General features: G+C 43.9%; 1 protein-coding gene across 7 annotated transcripts; it reads left to right on the top strand.

Moving 5' to 3' along the window:
* The first annotated feature begins 538 nt into the window (after positions 1–538).
* Positions 539–19,400, top strand: PPM1F (protein phosphatase, Mg2+/Mn2+ dependent 1F). Of its 7 annotated transcripts, none has more exons than XR_008208616.1 (9): positions 539–800; positions 7,073–7,206; positions 8,317–8,516; positions 9,144–9,332; positions 10,459–10,602; positions 10,886–10,979; positions 11,557–12,229; positions 18,306–18,373; positions 19,272–19,400. XR_008208616.1 is itself a non-coding variant. In XM_052690802.1 (8 exons), the coding sequence occupies exons 1-8, from the start codon at positions 625–627 to the stop codon at positions 19,362–19,364; spliced, it is 1,155 nt and encodes a 384-aa protein (XP_052546762.1). In that variant the 5' UTR covers positions 541–624; the 3' UTR covers positions 19,365–19,400. The 7 variants fall into 7 exon arrangements, 3 of the variants coding, with proteins under 3 accessions (XP_052546760.1, XP_052546762.1, XP_052546763.1); XR_008208618.1 differs by having other exon boundaries at positions 542–800; positions 11,557–11,681; XR_008208615.1 differs by having other exon boundaries at positions 18,306–19,400.
* The last annotated feature ends 19 nt before the right edge of the window (positions 19,401–19,419 follow it).

Genomic DNA, 19,419 nt, shown 5'->3' with positions numbered 1-19,419 from the left:
CTCGTGTCTGTCTGGGGCTGGTGATGCTCAGGTGTGACCTTGCCCTTTAACTACAGCTGCGTATCTACTTTTAACTGCATTCAACTTTATAGTTAAAAGTTTAAAAGCATTGACCGCTTATTCTTTCTTTTCAGAGCTCTGCGGTGATTGAATAAGCGGGAGGCAGATGTGAGCTGGCTTTGGCGATAGGGGGTGGGGGGACAGCGAGCAGCGCCGCCAGCGGAGTGAGGAGGGGAGAGCGACGGCAGCTGTCAGCGCACCGAACCGCAGCCGGTGCTTCTGCTTCGTTCCTTGCTGGAAACGTTCCGTTCTAACCGGGTACCGCCAGAAGCCTTTTCTGCGAGGGAGAGGAACCCTACGGTTGCGTCTGAAGTGAAAAGCTGCTGCAGGTTGTGCGTGCTGAAGCTCCCTCCGTTGGGTGGACGCGCCGTTACCCGCGCTGCGGAGCCGCCGGCCGGGCTCCCGTCCGCCCCGCGGGAGGAGCGCCCGCCCCGTCCGGCCACGTGCCGCCCGGCCCCGCCCCGCCCCGCTTAAAGGCGCCGTCCGGGCCCCGCCGTCCACTCCCCTCCCTTCCCCTCCCCTCCCCGCAGCCCCTCGGCGCTCGCGGCCGTCAGCGGCGCCGCCATGGCGCTGGAAGCGGAGGCTGCCGGGGCTCCCCTCGGCTCCTTCCTCAGGGACTTCCCGTCCGCTCTGGGCCCGGGGGAGCCGCTGCCGTGGAGCTCGGCGTGGAGCGGCGCCCTGAGCGAGGCCGAGGCGCCGGGCGCGCTGGCCGAGTTGGCGGGGAACCTCCTGGGCGGCAGGTGAGCGCCGGGCGGGGCGGGGCGGGGCGGGCGGGGCCTCTCCTCAAAGGCCCTGAGGGAGCGCAGCTGCCTCCGGGCCTCGGCCGGACCCCGCGGGGCGCTGCGGCGCCGGGACTCGGCCGGGCGAGGCCTCGCGGTGCGGTTCCCGGCCCTGGAGGGGCGGCGCGGCGCGGCCTGACCGCGTCCGGCTCGGCGGGGCCGGGAGGGGAGGGGGCGGGAGGCCGGCTCCGTTCTCTGTGCCTCGGTTCGGCCGCGCCGGCTGTGAGTGCTGGGCGCCCTGTCGCGGCCGGAGGTGGCGGGCGGTTCGCCGTGGCCGCTGTGCGCCTTGGTGCCGCTCCGCTGAGTGGCCCGCTTAAACCCGAGGGCAACAAACGCGTCAAAACCGAACTTTTTGTTTGAACGTTTTCATTTGGTTGGGAGGAGAACGGTCGGTGTTCCTCGGCTGTGCCGTGACCGAATCGCTCCACACGAAGCAGGGCCGAGCCCTCAGCGCCTCGCGGAGCCGCCTGCCCGCCGCGCCTCGCTCCGGCGCGAGCAGAACGGGGCTGCGGAGATGCAGGCTGCGTTCTTCAAACCGCAGCGATGGTTGCAGTGGTGTTTCTGAGTTACTCACCTGCGTTAAGAAGCGAGAACAGGGAGAGCGCTGCTCTTGCGATACTTTCACCTCACCTGTCGCTGTTGTGTTTACGGGGCGCAGCCTGCCCTGTCAGAGCTGCATTGCTCGCATACCTGCCCTGCAGCGCCGAGCAGGCAGCCTGCTTAGTGGGGCTCCTGAAGCTGGCAGGGAAAGTGTAAGCAAAGGGGGAGGTGGCTAAAGAAAGCGAAACAGAATAAAAATGTAAAGATCGACTTACTTATGCTCCTTCTCACAAAAGGGACTTGGAAAACAGAAATACCAAAGGGTAGCGTTCTTACGCAACTCTGACCATAAGGTCGCAGTTACTGACTGAGCTGAAGGCTCGAATTTTCAGTCTGGCCAGAGAAGAAGACCACCCTTCCCATGCAGCACGATGGCTCCAGGCCCTGGAGCAGTTGGAAGACTGTAGAGTACATTGCTGGTCTTGGCTGGACTGTCCTACCACACCTGTATCCCTAAGGCTGCACACTTGGCTTGCATGGAAGAGCCGGGTGTCTGGAGCTGACCCTCTTGCTTGTCTTTGCTAATCTAAAATGAATTATTCTAACTATCTTCTGCAAATGTAGCTGGCACTGTGAGACAGGCAACGCTTTTGCTTCCTGACCAGGTTTAATGTCTTATCTACTGAATCTTTGCAGATACTTCTACTTCGGATAATTTAAATCAAGGAAGTGCCTGCCTCATACAGAGTTAAATACTTACATAGAACTCTTAGGAACTGGGCAAAACAATCCTCTTGTTTTGCAGAATTTTTATTAATACTCTTCTGGCTAAGAGCATGCCTTACCACAACCTGTGAAAATGGATTGATGTGAATGAGAATTTAATTATTTCCAAACATTTAGAAATTAACCTAAAATGTTACTGTCCTGTACTGAAACAGAACACGAGATGTAATCTTAGCAGGAATACAGAAATGTTTCCTTTGCCTTGGTGGAAGCTGAAGACCATCCCATGACACAGCGAAAGAACAATGTGGTTTTCCAGCAGACTTCCTGTTTGAGCAGACTTCACTGCAATAACAGCTGTGAGCTGCAGCTTTCCGCTGTGGCCCTTCCTGAAGCATTTGCCATGTTTCGTCTCTTAGCTGCCTCAGCATCCTGTTCTCTGTCTTTGTGCTCTGCACTGTAATGCTTACACCTGAGGCATAGCCCTGGTGTATTTGTTTTCAGCAGTTCTCTGCTTTTATTTTGCAGTTCTGATATTTTAACGTTTTTATGTGATGTTCACGTGAAGCTGGGAGAGGGATTTGTCTTGTGTCTGATTTACTCAATCTCTTCTAAGAGCAACCTTCATTATCCTCCTCTCTGAGCACTGTTACTGACCCAGCATTTAATGAATCACCCCACGCTTACTTTCTCACTCTTGGTTTTGGACAGCGTATGTTACTGTGATGCACAGAGTACTGCTCTTTGCTAGGAACATGTTCATGATCTCAGTGATCCATTTGCTTTGTGTGAACACCTACCAACAAACTTTCCTCTTTTCATGGGACCAGTTGTGCTCAGCTGTGAAAGCAAGTGTGGATTAGCAGGAATGCCTGTTTTCAGGAACCACCAGTGTGCGCATTTGTTCATGGTTCGTAGTGTTATGGCTGGAAACCTTGATGAGATCAATGCACAAGAGGCATGTAGTGCTTTTGCTGCTTACTAGTTGATTTTGTAAATTATTAACAAATAGAGTCTAGGAATTTTGGGTGATGATCAAAACCAGCTTGTTCTGTGTTGCAACTGAGGCCTCCAAAATAGCAGACAGGGAGCTGTTAGAGAGGGTCCAGAGGAGGGCTGCAACAACGATGAGAGTTTGGAGCACCTCCACTATGAATGCAGGCTGAGGGAGCTGGGCTTATTCAGCCTGGAGAAGACAAGGCTGTGAGGAGTTCTCACGGCAGCCTTTAAAAGGCGATTATAAAAAAGGAAAGGAATAAACTTTTTTCTTCAGGTAGATAGCAACAGGACAAGGGAGAGTGGTTTTAAGCTTAAGGAGGGAAGATTTAGATTGGATGTCAGGGGGAAGCTCTTCAGAGAAAGTGGTGAGGTACTGGAACAGGCTGCATGGAGATGTTGTGGATGCTCTGTCCCTGCAGGAGTTCAAGACCAGCTTGGATGGGGTCCTGGACAGCCTGAGCTAGTGCCAGATCTGGAGGGTGGTGGCCCTGCATGCCACAGGGGGGTTTGGAGCTTGATGATCCTTGGGGTCCCTTCTAGCCCAAGCCATTCTATTATTCTGTATCTGGAGGAGAGAAACTAAAGTCACAGACTGGGGAGAAAATACTGAATACAAGCAACTATTGTTTATCGGGAGATCTTATGACCTGATGTTATTTCAGCAGCATCAGAGACCTGCTAGAGAGCTGCTGGCATTTGCAGATCTGCATTAAAAATGCTTTGCTGATGCAGTTGTAATGTGCTATAAACACACCGAGTCTGCAGTGCCAAACTTTTGCTTCAGTGGCAGAGCTGTACTGTATGTGCTCTTCTGGTGTTACAGCTACCAGTAGGAGCAAAAATAGGTCTTCCCTACTGCTGCTGCCTGAAGCTAGAAGCGTTTGATGGCAGATTTAACATCTCTTCGTCACACAGCCTACACCTACCTCTCTCTATAGCTTTTGTGTGTGTATATATATCTGATTATATAGATATGCTGAAAGGAGGATTGTACAGTGGCAGCCCTTTAATATTTCATCTGTAACTCTTTTTTTTCTGTGAAAAGTGGCAAGTGGTCTTCAGACATAGCCACTGCAGTTAGCGAGCTCTTGTTCTTGTTGTCATAAAGAGACTCCGGACGTGGCTGTGGAATAGAGTGGAATAGAGCATGTTGGGGAATGTGAATTATTTTCCTCCCAAGAAAAGGGGAAAACATTCCGCAGGCTTTGTGTAAGCCTTGGGTGCTCGGTCTGTCCCCATGAGGCTCGTAGCACCCTGCACTGGATCATGCAGAGCTTGCTGCTCTGCTCCAAGAGCAGCTGTTTGGAGCCTGCCATCTGTTGCAGAATGCTGCTTTCTCAAAACTGCCACAAGCTGCAGGCACAGAGCATGACAGAAAGCCTGTGTGTGTTTGCAAGCCTCTGAAAGAAACGTAGTCGGAGCTGAGGCTTTACTCTTAATGCTTTTGTCTATTCTCAAGTCTTTAAAATGAGGCTCATATTTTACCGTAGAGTAGCTGGAGGATATGAACTCTGTGCCCCAGCCACTGGTGTTCTGATTTCAGCTGGCATTGAAGCTACAGTGCTTCATCTCCACTGTTACAACATGCATTAATTTTCGTCTAAATTTTTACTGTGGTCAAAACACACCCTTTTTGTCGGCAAAGAAATAGCCCGTAGCAGAGGAATTCTCAGGCTGTTTACCACCAGCCTGTGTGGGCTGAGGCTACGTAATTAGAGTTGCGTGTGTCACAGAAATGGTATTGTCGTATTTCTCCTAAGGCTTTTAAGAGGATGTTGCTTCCTTCCATGAAACATACCCCACTGACTTCCCTCTTCCTCCCAACATGGTTATTTTCTCACTTAGGAAGCAACTACAGTAGTTCTTCTGATTCATGAAAACTGAGCTGTGCTTGGTTCAGCCTGTCAGCAGGGTGTCCTGGACTGCTTTGAAAGGATTTTGACAAGAAGCGACAGTCTTCTTCGCTTACAGAAAAAGCACTGAGATTTCTTATTGTAACTGCAGTGGGCTTCTGCTTCTGCAGTGGTTGCCATAGGTACTGCCTCTGCTCCCAGCCATTCTCCTGCCAAGTGAGACCTTGGGCTCTACACCGAAGAAGCAGTTCTTACTCATCTTTGATTATGTATTTTGTTAGCTCTTGAAGCTCAGCTTTAGGGGCTGAGATTAAAACCAGTAAACATCTAAGCTGAATGGAAAACAGCATTGCCCTGGAGCCCCATTTACCCGAGCTTTATTAAAAAGCAGGATTACAGGCATGGTAGCACTAACACTGAGAGCTTACAAAATAATCAGGGGATGTGTTCTGTCCAGAGCTGAGGTTTGACTAGATGGGCAGGATCATGATTTTTTTTAACTGTTGTCTTCTGCTGGTCCATGCGAACCAGCTGCATTGGTTCTGTAGAGCAAACAGATTCTCAGTAAGCAGCCTTTTTCTTATTTAGATTTGCAAAACTGTGGAGATGGACAAAGAGAAAATATGTAGGAAGTAAAGCTGAATGAGATGTATCAGTATTGAGGAATCTCTGAATTTCCTTCTAATAAACTGGGTGGCATCTGGACAAAGTTGAAGGATGTGACATAATAACTTGTAAACCTTTTCTTTGTTGCAGGCTTCCTGTACAAAGAGTTTTTACGGGGCTTGTGAATTATGGCATTAAGTACGTTGCCTTTTGGTTAAGGGTCTTCTTTGGGACCCAGTACAGCAGGCCAGGGCTTTGTAGGAAAGAAAGTGTCTCTTCAAAACGTATTAGTCTTTTTTTCTTTTTTAATAGACTAAATTTCTGGCTTCCCACGACGTGGGATGACTGCAGGTAGTGCTGCAACAACTGCAAACTTGTTGCCATCTATCTGAAGTACTGAAATGACTCATTAAAGTAGGCCATCATTGCACAGCATAAAAAATGCTTCTGTTAGCAACCTGCTGACTAACACAGTGCTTTCTGTTTGCTGCCATGGGAGGTGCTCATATGTGGCTGTGAGAATATGACAGAGCCTGTCTTTCAGAAACAATGGCAAAATATGTTTCAGATTGTTGTCACAGGGGTCTGAAAGCTCACAGTCTTCCCCCAGCTCTTCTGCCTCTTGTTGAACCTCTGCAGAACCAGTTGCTCCCACCAGTTCTTATTCCCCAGCTGGCCGATGTTTTCTGGCAGATCAACATCTTGTCCTTGATTTGCTGCAGATGCCTTAAGGTGTTATTTGCTTTGTTTGCATAATTTGTTGCTTTGTGGGCATCAAACACCCCATGAACAAAAGATAAAGTTCTTAATATGAATGTCTGCTTATTTTTCATTGTGCCCATAAAAAATGTCTGGAATGGATGTCATGTGCTGTAACTGTTAGCGTCAGCCACAGGAGTAGAGTGAATATAGGAGTCATTTTCCAGTATCACCCTTTGCACGTTTTTCCTTGGAGAAGGGTTTCTTTGGAGACCTTCCAGTCAGAACAAACTGAGTGTGAAGAGTTTTTTAGGTTAGTACTGAGCGTGGCTTTCCTCTCGGAGGGAAGGGAATTGGAGTCCAAAGTAACCTTTTTGGGAACCACCGCACGGAGATCCTGCTCCTGCCTGCGGTGAGGCACTTAGCTGCAAACAGGAACTGTTGCGTAGTGAGTCCCAACAGCAGGTTTGTGCTCAGAGCCCAGAGCTGAAGGTAGCCATTCCCATCTGAGGGCTCGAGAGTATGGGATACCATCTGCGGCTGAAGCACGAGGCAGCGGTTTGAGAACGTGATTCATGTGCTTCCTCCCCTTTGCCTTCTTGAGAAGGTGTTTGTCTAACTGAAGATCTTGCTAAGCATTTATACGAATAAATATCAAACATGATTTGTTCTGCTCGTTTACTAATAAAGTTGAAATTGTTGATTGAGTACATGCTCTTAATTCTGAGTTGAGGTCAACAGTCATAAACAGTGAGGCTGTAGCTCAGTCTAAACTAATACTGTTCTTCTTTCCCTTCCTTTTGTTACCAGCAGAGGTGTTTCGCCACTCCTTGCAGCATCTGTGATCCACACTGCAGTTGATGAAGTTCTCCGAACAGACTTGACTAAATTTAAGAGGGAAAGTGTGGAAAGACAGGGAGAAGGCGAGGAGGAAAGATTCACCTGTAAGTATACTTTCTCCTTCTGTGGTTTTCTCAGAGGCTGTCTGTTGGAATACTTCAGTGTTTTGAAACGTTTCCCAGAATATCTGGTTAGACTGTCTGGTGAGCAGCACTGAACAGAACTTTATTTGCCCCTGCCAGGTATTTGTGGGAAGAGAGGTAGGGACGCTGGTTTTGTGGGCAAGATACAAATGTGCTGTCTGGAGCCCTGGACTCGTTGCAAGAGTTGGTTTTCTGGAAAGGGAAGAGAGTTTGTCTTTCCAAAAATAATTAACAAGTGAACGTGTCTGCAGTGCTTCCTGAATTAGCTAGTTGAGAACTTCTCACACAATGCCAAAAATCAAATCATTCAGTCTGATGAACAGTAAATTTGGATAAATTGATCTTTGGGACCAATCCAGAAATGGATTTGAGTGTCTGTCTGGAGCTTTTTGCACTATGCTCAGTGGGTCTTTACATTTTCTGCTCTGTCATGACAAAGCAGGAAAGTTGCAGGTTCTTTTCTGCCCCTTCAGCTTTTACAGCCCCATGTGTTTAAAAAGATAAAAACAGCAGCTTAAAATTTGAAGCTCTGCTTGGCTATGAGTTGAGCTATTGACCTCAACAAAGCTTACTCTTACACTTTCTTGTTGTTGTAGTGGAAGTGGTTCAGTAGGACATAACCTGATGTCTGGCTAATGGTATTTCAGTGCTTGTATCCAAGAGAACAATCTGTTATCCAGTTGGTTGGATTTTCTGCCTACTTGATCTGTTTTTTATTTTTCTATTTGAATAGGAATGCACTTCTACCACCAAACGTGGTGTGTTTCACTTACCATTAGTGTCTAGTTTGACAGACAGATTTTTTTGGATCCTGTTGGGATTACTTTTTAATGTAGTCACTTCTGTGATAAACCCATTTTTGCATGAGAGCTATGAAGTACCCGAACCTTTCCTTATCCTGAACGTTACACTGTTTTCCAGTATTGTCGCCTTTCTTGTGATTCTCTGGAGCCTTGCAGAGCTTGTAGGGGCAGAGTGCTGAGTGCGTGCACGTAGCTCTAAGGAAAGACACTTGAAGGAAAGACGGTCAATGATGGGGCACGACTTTCTGTTTTGTCTTTGTGCTGTCAGTGCTGGACGGAGAGTCGCTGCAGCGCTGCTTCTTTAACAGACTTCGGGATGTGTGCTTTGAATGCCAGAAGCAGTCGCCACCACTGAGACCGCTGAAGCGTTTCCTGCTTGTTTCCACCCATGCCATCCGTAACACTCGACGGAAAATGGAGGACCGCCATGTTATCCTCATGGAGTTCAATCAGCTGTTTGGCTTAGCAGTAAGTCTGGACAGCGCTGGGGAGAGCAGTTCATTAGTTTTTCAATGTTGCAATAAGCACAGTGGTCTAGTGATATGTGATTTGTGAAATGGTGAGGATTTGCTGCCATAAGGTATTTATCATGCCTGTGCTGGAGCAAGTACCTACTTTGCTAGGGGCTGATTAACCTAACTAATGCCCTGATAAAGAAGGATCTTGTGACTTTAGGTTTCGTGTCGTAAGCGTTGTGGAAATATTGAAAGTTATCTGTCACTATTTTGCTGGAGGTGTGGTGTTTTTCTGACCGAGGTAAATTATGTGTTTTAATTAAAAAAAAAAAGAGGAGTTAAACAAGAACAAATGCCAATAAAGAAAGCTGGAGTAGAACTACATAATTAACTCTGTACTGTTTCAATTCTAGAATTTTAGGATGTTAAATTACTGAGATCTACTAAAGAAAAGTAATTCCCCTGCGGAGTACCCACTTCATCCATTTTGCACATGGCTTAACTGGCTTAAATTGTCCTTACCTATGCAACATCATATGGAAGAAAGCCCAGAACAGAACATTGCTTGCTGTTACTGCTGTAGGAGCTATTTTATTTTTGAACATTTATATTTCTTCCTTTTTCTTCCTCCCCGGAAAAGGATGACATCGATCGTGCTTACTTTGCGATATTTGATGGCCATGGTGGAGTGGATGCTGCCAATTATTCAGCAACACATTTACATGTAAATGTGGGGCTGCACCAGGAGATTGTTAAGAATCCAGCTGAGGCCTTGAAATGCTCTTTCCAGAAGACAGATGAAATGTTTCTTTTCAAAGCTAAAAGAGAGGTGAGTGGGTAGAGGTTAATTCCCTTGTATTCAAATAACAGTAAGAACTGTTGGACAACATGGTATTATCCAGAAAATTCTGTCACTACAGTATCTTTGAATTATTTATTAAATAATGCTGCATGAAACTGTTTGATCAAATTATTTCTCTTTTGAGGAAAAGCGAAATGGCGGTGCTTGCATGTGGGTGATCAAAAATAAGCACTAAGTGTTCTAAACAACCAGTTATTTGAGAGAACATTGCTCTTTGCTTGAATTAGGCAGTCTCTAGGTTCCATTGTCCTACTCCTTACCTCAAAAGAGATTTCATCTTCTTCCTCATTTTTCCTACCTTTAACGTAACAGGTGACAATAAGATAAAAGTGTATTCTGTAATTGTAGAAATGACCTAGCACAGGCTCTTCAGGTATCGATCTGCCTTGAATTGAGTTGGTATGATGAATATTTTTTTTTGTCAAATCTACAGAAAGGAAGGATGGTTTATTATAATAGTGCTGGTAGTGAGAACTCTTGTTACAGCAGTAACTGATCAGTTTTGGAACTAATAGCAGAGAGGGAAGATAATGAAAAAGGCAGTATGAACTATCTGCATACTGGAATAAATAGTTTATTTCACGGGTATCTGTGTAGATCTTTATGCATCTGATATATGTAGTACCTTTTAAAATGTACTTGAATTATGATCACAGGTCTACTGCACTGCATTTAAGTTTTATTAAATATAAGTTTGTAGTTTTGCTATGTGTGTGGGAACTGCGGAGTCACAGCCTGAACCTCTGATTGATCACCTGAGGTGAGCCATGAGTCAGCCAGAGGAGCACAGCTGAAGGCAATTCAATTCACCTGTGCTGCCGGAAGGGGTGGAGCCAGGCTGCACCTCTCCTAAGACCTATTTAAGAGCTGGCTACCAGTGGGGAAGGATCTCTTCTGGAGATCCCTCCTTCTGGTGTTTTGTGGTGAGCCCAACTAAGGGTTAGCCTTCCATTTATTCTCTTTTGTTATCATAATCTACTTTGCCTAACTCTCTTGTTTATTTTGTGATTGCAACATCTTAATATCCATTGATTATACAGCTATGTAACCTATTTGTTGGGTATTCACCTAACACATCTTTTTCCTTCTGTAGAGGCTGCGGAGTGGCACAACAGGTGTATCTGCATTGATTGTGGGGAACAAACTACACATAGCATGGCTAGGGGACTCGCAGGTAATGCTTGTGCAGCAAGGAAATGCTGTGACATTAATGGAACCTCACAAACCAGAGAGAGAAGTAAGTCTGAATCTTTGATTTGTTTTTCCTTTTGCGTGTGCTGTCAGAATCTCTCTGAAACCTTTTGGAGCCAAGCGTTGAGTTTCATGATCCGCATACTTTCTGTAGTGCAGTAGGTTTTTGAGAATGATGATTCCATCCACTCCTGTGTTACAAAAAGGCAATCTCTGCTCCATGATGCCTTGAAAGTGCTGATGGTACTGGTAGTCTTAACTGAAGTTCCTATGCAGACTGTTTTTCCAGAAGACACTTGGTATAAAATGTGTATTTTGCTGTTTTTCAGGATGAGAGAGCACGTATTGAGGCTCTGGGTGGATGTGTAACCTACATGGACTGCTGGCGGGTTAATGGCACTTTGGCTGTTTCCAGAGCAATTGGTAAGCATCAGCACAGTTCAGATCAAGCTTTATTAGAATGTACCACCTGAGACTGTATAACTAAGTGACATTTTGCTCAGTGTTGTTCAAATAGTGAACCACTTTGCCATGAGGTTAGACTATGTCTATGACTAGACTATGTCTTTTTAAATAGTTTATACCTATCTAGTCTTACTGCTTTTACCATGAGCATGGTATGCTGTTCTGTTTTACATACTGGACATGACATTCCAAAGTATTTAAACCCTTGGCTTCTTGAAGGTTTCTGACACTGTTCTCCATTGTTCTACAACAAACTTTAGGGTATTTCTTGTGTTCAAGTGGAAGAAGTAAAAAATGTTTATCCAGGCTTCTTTGTGTTTAAATATCTGTTGTATTTTTTATTCACTCTTGGGTACAACTTTTAAATCAGATTGCTGTGTTCTACCTTGAATTCACTATTTTTCACTGTTCCAGTCCAGTATCGGATATGTCTGGAGTATGATCTGTCTGTCCTCTGGGGCACTAAAAGCAATTATGGGTGAAGAACTGTTCGTATTTGAAGTAACGAAGCCTTTGTTTTGATCATTTGTCTTAGGTGATGTGTGTCAAAAGCCTTACATCTCTGGTGATGCAGATGGAGATTCGTTTGACCTGACTGGTTCTGAAGATTACTTGCTTCTAGCCTGTGATGGATTCTTTGATGCTGTCAAGCCACATGAGGTTGTAGACTTAGTCCTAGATCATTTAATGCAAACCAAAGGAGTGGGTCTCAAAGCAGCAGAAAGACTGGTGGCTGCTGCGAAGGAAAATGGATCCAATGACAACATTACTGTTCTAGTGGTGTTCTTGAGGGATCCACAGGACATCTTGGCAGACTGTCTCAGAGACACTAAGAGCCTTGAGACTGGGGATGATGCTCGGAGCTCACCCTTTAATTTCCTCAGCTGTGAGGCAGCAGCCACACAGTGACAAAATCTGCTTAATCCAGAAGGTTTAAAAGTTTGCTTAAGGAACTGCTTTCCACTGAAGTAAGCCTCTAATACAATAGGCAAAATGCATCAGGAAAAATGACAAATGGACAAACATTTAACAAAAAGGAAAGTCTCCTTTTACTGAGTTCCCATTTGTCTTTTCTTTCTCTTTCCCTCCATTCAAAAAACCCTGGAGAGCCATGGAGATTCGTACAGCTCTCTTGTCTGTGGGAGTGGAATTCTAAAACATGTCCCAGGACTGCTGCCATATCCTTCTGCCCTGGGGTGGCAAAAAGTGTATGTATAAGCTAGTGGGTGAGATCCACCATTTGTGAATTCTAATGGAAAATTTGAAGTAATGCTTCAAAAGAGTGCTCTGTGTTCCATTTGTGATATTGCTTTGGGAACTGGGAGTAGAGAAGCTATCATGAAAGAAAAGGTTGTTACTTTGCATAGTTTGTAGGAACAGGCTTGATAGCACACCATTATGCTATGTAGGTTACTTTTGTTTTGTACCAAAGATGATGTTAAGAGAACGATATTGCCTCTTTCTTCAGGCAGAAACATTTAATTTTGTGTGCATGGAGACAGGAAAATGGTGCTGAATGCTCCAGTGGCAGAGCAAAAAAGCAACATCCCAAGCTACTTCCTGGGATGCTATGGTTAATAAACTGGAATCCAGTATTTAACTGCACTGGATTATTTGTAACAAAAATGTTTATTGGCTGTCTGGCAGCCTGAAAAGAAAGGAACCGTATTGCTGTATTTGAGAGAGATCTTTACAGAGTTTGTGTGCTCGTTAAATATGTTCTGTTTCTACCATTTTTCTGTGTACTATAACAAATGCGATTTTTATTTTAGCTTCTGAAGCTTAGAGTGGAAGATTTTTTTTTTTCTTTGCAGTGTTACTTTATTTTGTTATGTTTTATTTAAATTAGAATTTTAAAATGGCCTCTTTATTACCTGGTTTTAAAAACTGACTGTCCTCAAGTGCCTTAAATATTTCACACAAGGATTGCTGGCTTCTCATCATACTCTGATGAGCCAGTTTATAGTGTTTTTAAAATGTGACTTTATTTCATTAATATTAATGTGTGAGCACTTAACTCTTTCACTTTTATTAATGATTTTAGTGGGAACAGGGTTTCAAGAAAACATCTCGTTTGTTGTTGCCAAATTGCATAACACGTGACATAAGCTTCACAGTACTTACTGTGACTTACCCCTGCCCCTTGCATAAAGCTCTGGCTAGGTAATCGTGAAGTAATAATCTGATCTCATTTAATTTCATTTCATTTAAGAAGAAATACAACTTTCAGAAGAAAATTTGGTAACATAAACTAGAAACATTTCAGTAATCGTTTTTTGTTACTAGATGATTGATTTTTGCCATATTTCTTGGACTTTGGGAATCTAAATAACTTTTTAAGGAGATGTGAAGCTAAGGTAATGATGAAAGAGTCCTTAATGAATGTGTGTTTTGTTTTGCAACTGCTAGATCCATTGCACACTAGAGCCCCTGGCCGTGTTTGCTCCTGCTTTGCTAGCCTGACTGGCAGAACTCAGCAAGATCTGAAGGCTCAATGGCAAATGTGTTAGTAATTTCTATGCCTAAACAAGAAGTGCTTTACATCTGGCAGCAAGATTGTATGCCTAACTTAGAAGCACATGATGTTGCAGTATGTCAGTGCTGTGGATCAAAATGTGTTGAAAAGTAATGTCTCTATGGGAGGAAATTTTAGCTAGGAGAGTTGAGATGGCTGAACAAAGAACAGTAGAGCTGTTTCTGTCTGTGCTGTCTCTGCACCATCAGCTGGTGTGGGCAGTGCAGTCCTCGAGTGACTGGAGCCTTTGTTGGCTTATTAGGGACGATGGTAGCGTTTAACACAGTAACTCTTCTGTGAGCTGCCATCCCTGTAGCAGCTCGGCCTTTGTTGTTTTGCTGTGCAACAACAGTAGCTTTTCCAACAAGGTTGTAACCACTTCCCCATCCTACATTTTACTGACCTAAAATACGTGACTTCTTTCTGTGAGGGTAACCTAGTAGGGTAGGTGTTAATTTTTCTATGAGCCTGCTTTAGTTCAGGAAGCCTTCTGTCTTGCATAACATAGTCACTTTGGATTTGCCATCTCCCATCACTATGATTTCTGACCTAGATATTCAGAGTCATGCTAAATTCTGATGACCACTGTGCCTCTTGGTGTCTTGGAAACAAAGTTCTTGTTGTTAGTATAGAAAGAATAATACAGAATTGTTTGATTTCATAGCTGTCAGGTGAGGAGGAAGCTGTTCCATTCGTGAAGGGAGGTGTGACATTTTGCTAGGTTTGTGATATGGTTCACTCTGAAATTGGTCAAGTTTCCTGAAACATGGGGGATGGGGGGCTGAACAAGTCAAACTCTCAGAAATGATCCTTTCATTTCAATCTCTTGGTGAAGGTTTACAATACTGTAGAAACAAAGTATTCCAATGTGTACTTACAGCTGTGTGAGAAGATCCAGTCAAAATTGGAGCTGGTTTGTCTGTTTGTTTTATTGGAGGCTAAGTAAAATGCCCCTCTTAGAAAGCTGTCTGCGGTAATCAGAAACCTAATTCTCAAGCTGTGCTTTAGGAGAGAAATTATGCATTCTTTCACTTGTGATGTTAATATCACCTCTAGAAGCCAGCAGCTGTAATGCACAGCACTGTTACAAGGAGTGCCAGCAGTGGAGCAGTGCTCTAGCAGAAGATAGTCCACGCTATGGACAAAATACAGAGGGTGCTACGTTTGGTATTTTAGGGTTGTGGCGTGTTTTTGTTTGCTTGTTTTTTAATTCACAGTGCTAATCTGCTACGCCTGCAGCTTCTCGTATCATCCCTCTCAAAAATCCCTGGATTTCAGGCGGTGGGTTTGATTTGCTTTTTTATTTATTTAATTTTTGTTCACTCTCTTGGTTTCAACACATAAAAACGTTATGTAATTCGAGTGAGGAAATGATCTCAGCTCTCTAGGCCTTACCAGTGTACTCAGTGATACAACAGTATATTAATGCTTGTCCACCAGTTGACAGTTTGCCTCCTTGTTTGCTGATGAACGTGCATCAAAAGCAATACTTCAGTCTTGCCAACATCTCTGAAGCTGTAGAAATTAGCTGAAGCATTCAAGACAATTTTCAATGAAAAACTGTTTTCGTATTTTACTAGATTTCAGCTGGCTGTCTGCTGCATTTTTAGCACGCAGTCCTAGAAAGCTGCTCCTGAGAGGAGCCAGGATCTTTGAAACGCAGCGTGCTTATATTCTCACGTTGTGCTTGGTTGAAAACTGGCTTTAGCCATCCTTCTTAGTGGGTATAAAATGTCTCTTTTGATTATGGGTAATTCACACTTCCACCTTTCTTTCCTTTCCTACCCTGCCCTCATGCAAAGAAATGTACCTGGGATAATGAAGTTCTTGGTCTGACACAGATGAGATTACAATTCTAAAGATTACTTTTTTTTTTTTCTTTGTTTTTCTTCCTAATACAGAAGATAGAAAGGCAGGAAGATTTTTTGAACTGAGAGAGATTAAGTAAAATCCACCCTGTAAGTGATGGAGGGGTGAAAAATAGAGAGGAATGCATTTAAGTATTATTAATGCCTATTTTAAAAAGGAAGTGGGCTGGAATATAAAGCCGCACACGTCAGTTCTTTGGCGTGAAGTGCTAGTGCTTGAAAGAACTGGAAACACATTAAAACACATTAAAAAGGCAAAACTGAGATGTGGTAGCTCTGGCTTCAAACAGTCAAGGAAGGGATCACAGTGAAAGCATCCTGAGTGAGTTACTCTGACCCCTCAGTGCTGTCTTGGAAGTTAATGCCACCAAATTGAGTTTTAAGATGTCTTCACATGTAAAGTACTGCTAAGAGGGGGCACTGAGTGCGTTCAGTCACTGCAGCTGCTGCCATGAGTAAGGACGTGAAGCGTGCTAACGAAGTGGTGCTGCTGGTGAGTAATTGGGCAGAGCTGGCGATTGAATCGTGTTAATCACAGTGATGACTTTAATAGTGTTTAATAGACACTTATCTCAATTCAAAGTCAGAAGAGATATTGCTGTTTTTAAAAGCATTTCCAGTGCTATTAGCTTTTTGTCATGAAAAGCCAATGGAATGTCCTTTTTGGTTGTTGTTGAACATTTGTAAAAGTGCTTCTCTTGCTTTCCAAATTCTGGAGAGAAGTTAGCTGTCTGCTATGGAAAACCTGCTCTCTGTTGATAGCTTAAAGCAGCTGTCTGGGGGTGAAACTTCTGTCCCAGCAATCTTTAAAAACAAACAAAACGTGCTTCCAAAACAAGTGGCTGAGGAACATATGCATTTCTAAACAGCGTTGCATGAGAGACCGTGTCTTTAAGGAGCCAGCAAATACCTTCCATTCATAGAGAGTCAGCTAGTTGAGCTGCTTGAAGCCTGAAGTAAGATTGTAGCTCTGCTCTTTGTTTGTGCTCGTTATTTAGCTTACAGGGATTCTTGTGGATGCAGATACGTAACACACGGCACCAGACATGGTATACGTCTGTTCCCATAGTACTGAAGTATCAAGCAAACTCTTAAAGGAGAAGGTGGGGCAGATATTAGCCACAACAGAGCAGATTGCAGAGGCTTCACGTGCTGTCAGACAAAATCCCACTGGGACGTTTCCCTTTTTTGAGGAGCAGACAATTCCTGATAACCAGAATGTGTTTCAGGAAGGGCTGAAGAGAGAGAAAAGCTTTGAAATGAGCGCTGAACTTCCTCATCTACAGCATTTGTGTATTCTTTCTAAACAAGTTTATGCCATGTTTGCAGTTGTGCTGAAAAATGATTAATTTTTCTGCCAACCTAAACTGACAGCACCTAAACCATGAGGCTGATCCTCCCTGCTTCCCTGAATCTAGCCACCAGAACAGCCAGCCCTTCTGTGGGACTGCTTATAGCACTGGCAGCTCTAGGAGCTAAGCCCACCGCTTTGTGCTCAAGATGTGCTTGTTTCTAATAAGTTCATTGGATCTTATTGTAGGTACTTATTTCTGTTGATTTCAGCCACATCAGCTGAAAAGTAATCAAATGGAAACAGCTGAACACGTAGCTGTCGTAGACACTTCTCAAAATACCTTAAAATAAGCTGGTAGACTCTTGTCATAACCTATTTCCAAATAAAACAAGAAGCCAAAACCGCGCAGAGAACTGCTTACATCTTTGTTGTGTGACCCACCAGGCTGGAGCCCGAGCAGGACGAGCCCTCCCCTGGGTGTCTCGGTGCTGGTGGTTCAGTGTGTTTTCCAAGCAGAGCACGCTGCTGCTGGTAGACACAAAGATAAAGAAAAGACAGCTGTGTTGGCAGCATAGAAGGTGCAGCTTTTGTCAAATAGAAGAGGAGAAAATCAATAGGGAAATAAATGTTTTCAAGCTTCTTGGAATGCAAACAGTGCAGTAACAACCTAGGAGAGTTTGCCGTGGACTGTCAGCTTAAAACCTCAGCAGACGAATTTGGCTGCTTTGTTGTATTTTGCTTTATTTTGTTAACAAACTCCTCTCGGCCAGGGTTTCGTGTCTTACGTGCTTTTTAGTCTGAAGAGAGAAAAAATATTCAGCTGCTTAGAAAGTTACATTTATCTGGGCTTTGTGACCACTCTACTGGAGAGAATATTCAGTAACTGTATTCTAAACGATTAGCCTGATTCCCATGAGATATTAATGAGTCGAGTAATGAACGCAGCAGAGATAAAATGTTTCTGGGTATCCATGCACAAAAACCATGATCTAGTGGATCACTTCCTGATTTATTGTCATCTATGTGGCAGTGCCTTCGGCACATGGAGGGTTTGTCGCTTTAGCAGATGGACCTTGAAGGTGTGATCGTTGCTCCCAGTAGGAAGTGTTTATCCTTTTATGTAAGGGATGATGGTTTCTTTTGGATGTGTAAAGGCAAAGAGAAACTAGAGAGACCTTAAGGGGACCTTTTCAGGAAATGAGATGCAGCAGCTCCTCTTCCTCATGTTGCTCTTTCTAGTGCTAAAAGACATTCTACTAAACATTGGATGATGAATCCTGCTGTCTTTTATTTCTTTTTTTGCTCACCTTCAGTGTCTTTGCATGACATCCTGTTTAGTAACAGACAGATGTTTATTTTGTTGTGGGTTAAAACTTTACATTGACGAAAAAGGATATTGCATTTCTTACTTCCTCTTCTGAAAGCCAGTCCTGCTATCTTCCTTCTTCCCAGTTTTCCTTTTCTTCTACCTCTTACAGCCTCTTCCAGTGTCAGCCCTCCACTGCCTTGTCCCCCTCCCAAAAAACCACTGCTTAATCAAAAAACAATATTGGCTGTTAAATCAATTTGATTGCCTTTTTGTAATTTTAATTTTGTCTGTGTTATAGTGAATGTGGTCTGATCTTTGGAGGCCTGCAACACCAAGAGTATAGAAGGTACCATGTCAGCTAGGAAGGTATGAGACTAGAACAACTCGTACTTTTGGCATTGCCCAGTACTGGCTGGTTAAGAAGAAAATCCTGCTATTTGCATGCTATTTCCTAGGAATAATTGAGCTTTTTTTTCAGGTAAGAGTAGCTCTTGTCCCAGATACAGGGCTTGAGAGACTTTCTAGTCTCTGGTTTCTGCTCCTGCAGGCTGTTGGTGTTTTCACCCTTTGCACTGTGTTTAAAGGAGGCTTCTGAGTTTCTCCACTGCTTCAGTGCTCTCTGTTTCCTGCCCTAGTTGGTTTAGCAGGCAGGCTGGTAACTGCAGCATGGCACATGGTTAACCAACCTCTCTGTCAGAGTACCTCCTCAACATCTGCTCTATTATAGCTTCACTCCTTCGCTTATTTAGAAATGGAACTTCTAAGTAACTACTGCTGACACACAAACGTGTCCTTATCAGTATTAAAATAGTCCACAAGCAGAACTGTTGCTTTAGGCACATTTCTTGCCACTGTGTTGGCTAATGAACCTTGAATGAAAGTGAAATGGCCAGTGAATTTGAAGTAGGAGCTGTTAAGCAAGTGTTGTAGAGCTGTAGTCTTTATTTATTTTGTATATTAATCTGCACTTGTGACACAGAGCAGAAAAGCTGCAGCACAGCAGATTCTATAAGCTGTGACTTAACCAGTTTCTAGTATCTTAAAACTCTTTATTTAAACTGAGTGGTTCTGCACACAGGTCAGAAGCCTGTTGTCATTGATCATTACATGCTGTGCGTATCGTGTGTTTGTTTATACAAACTGTTCTAACAGTGCTGGTGTGTATTATGCTACATTACCATATTTTATATATATCTGTATGTATGTATGGCGTGAGGTTTAATTGTTGGGGTTTTTTTGTATTGTCACTTTTGTATTCACACAGTGCCTCATGTATCTACTTGCATATGTCAAGAAATTGCTTCAAAGCAGTGACTGGAAACAAGCGAGGAGAAGAACTCTTTGCTGTGGGATTTGATGTTTCTGAAGTGTTAATAAAGCATACTGATTGCAAGTGTCGTTTGTTTCTTTTC

The sequence above is a fragment of the Tympanuchus pallidicinctus genome, unplaced genomic scaffold, assembly GCF_026119805.1.
Source record: "Tympanuchus pallidicinctus isolate F22 unplaced genomic scaffold, pur_lepc_1.0 scaffold28, whole genome shotgun sequence".
In the NCBI taxonomy this organism is placed as follows: Eukaryota; Metazoa; Chordata; class Aves; order Galliformes; family Phasianidae; genus Tympanuchus; species Tympanuchus pallidicinctus.
The sequence above is the reverse complement of the archived record's forward strand: the minus strand, read 5'-3'. Positions and strand labels throughout refer to the sequence as shown.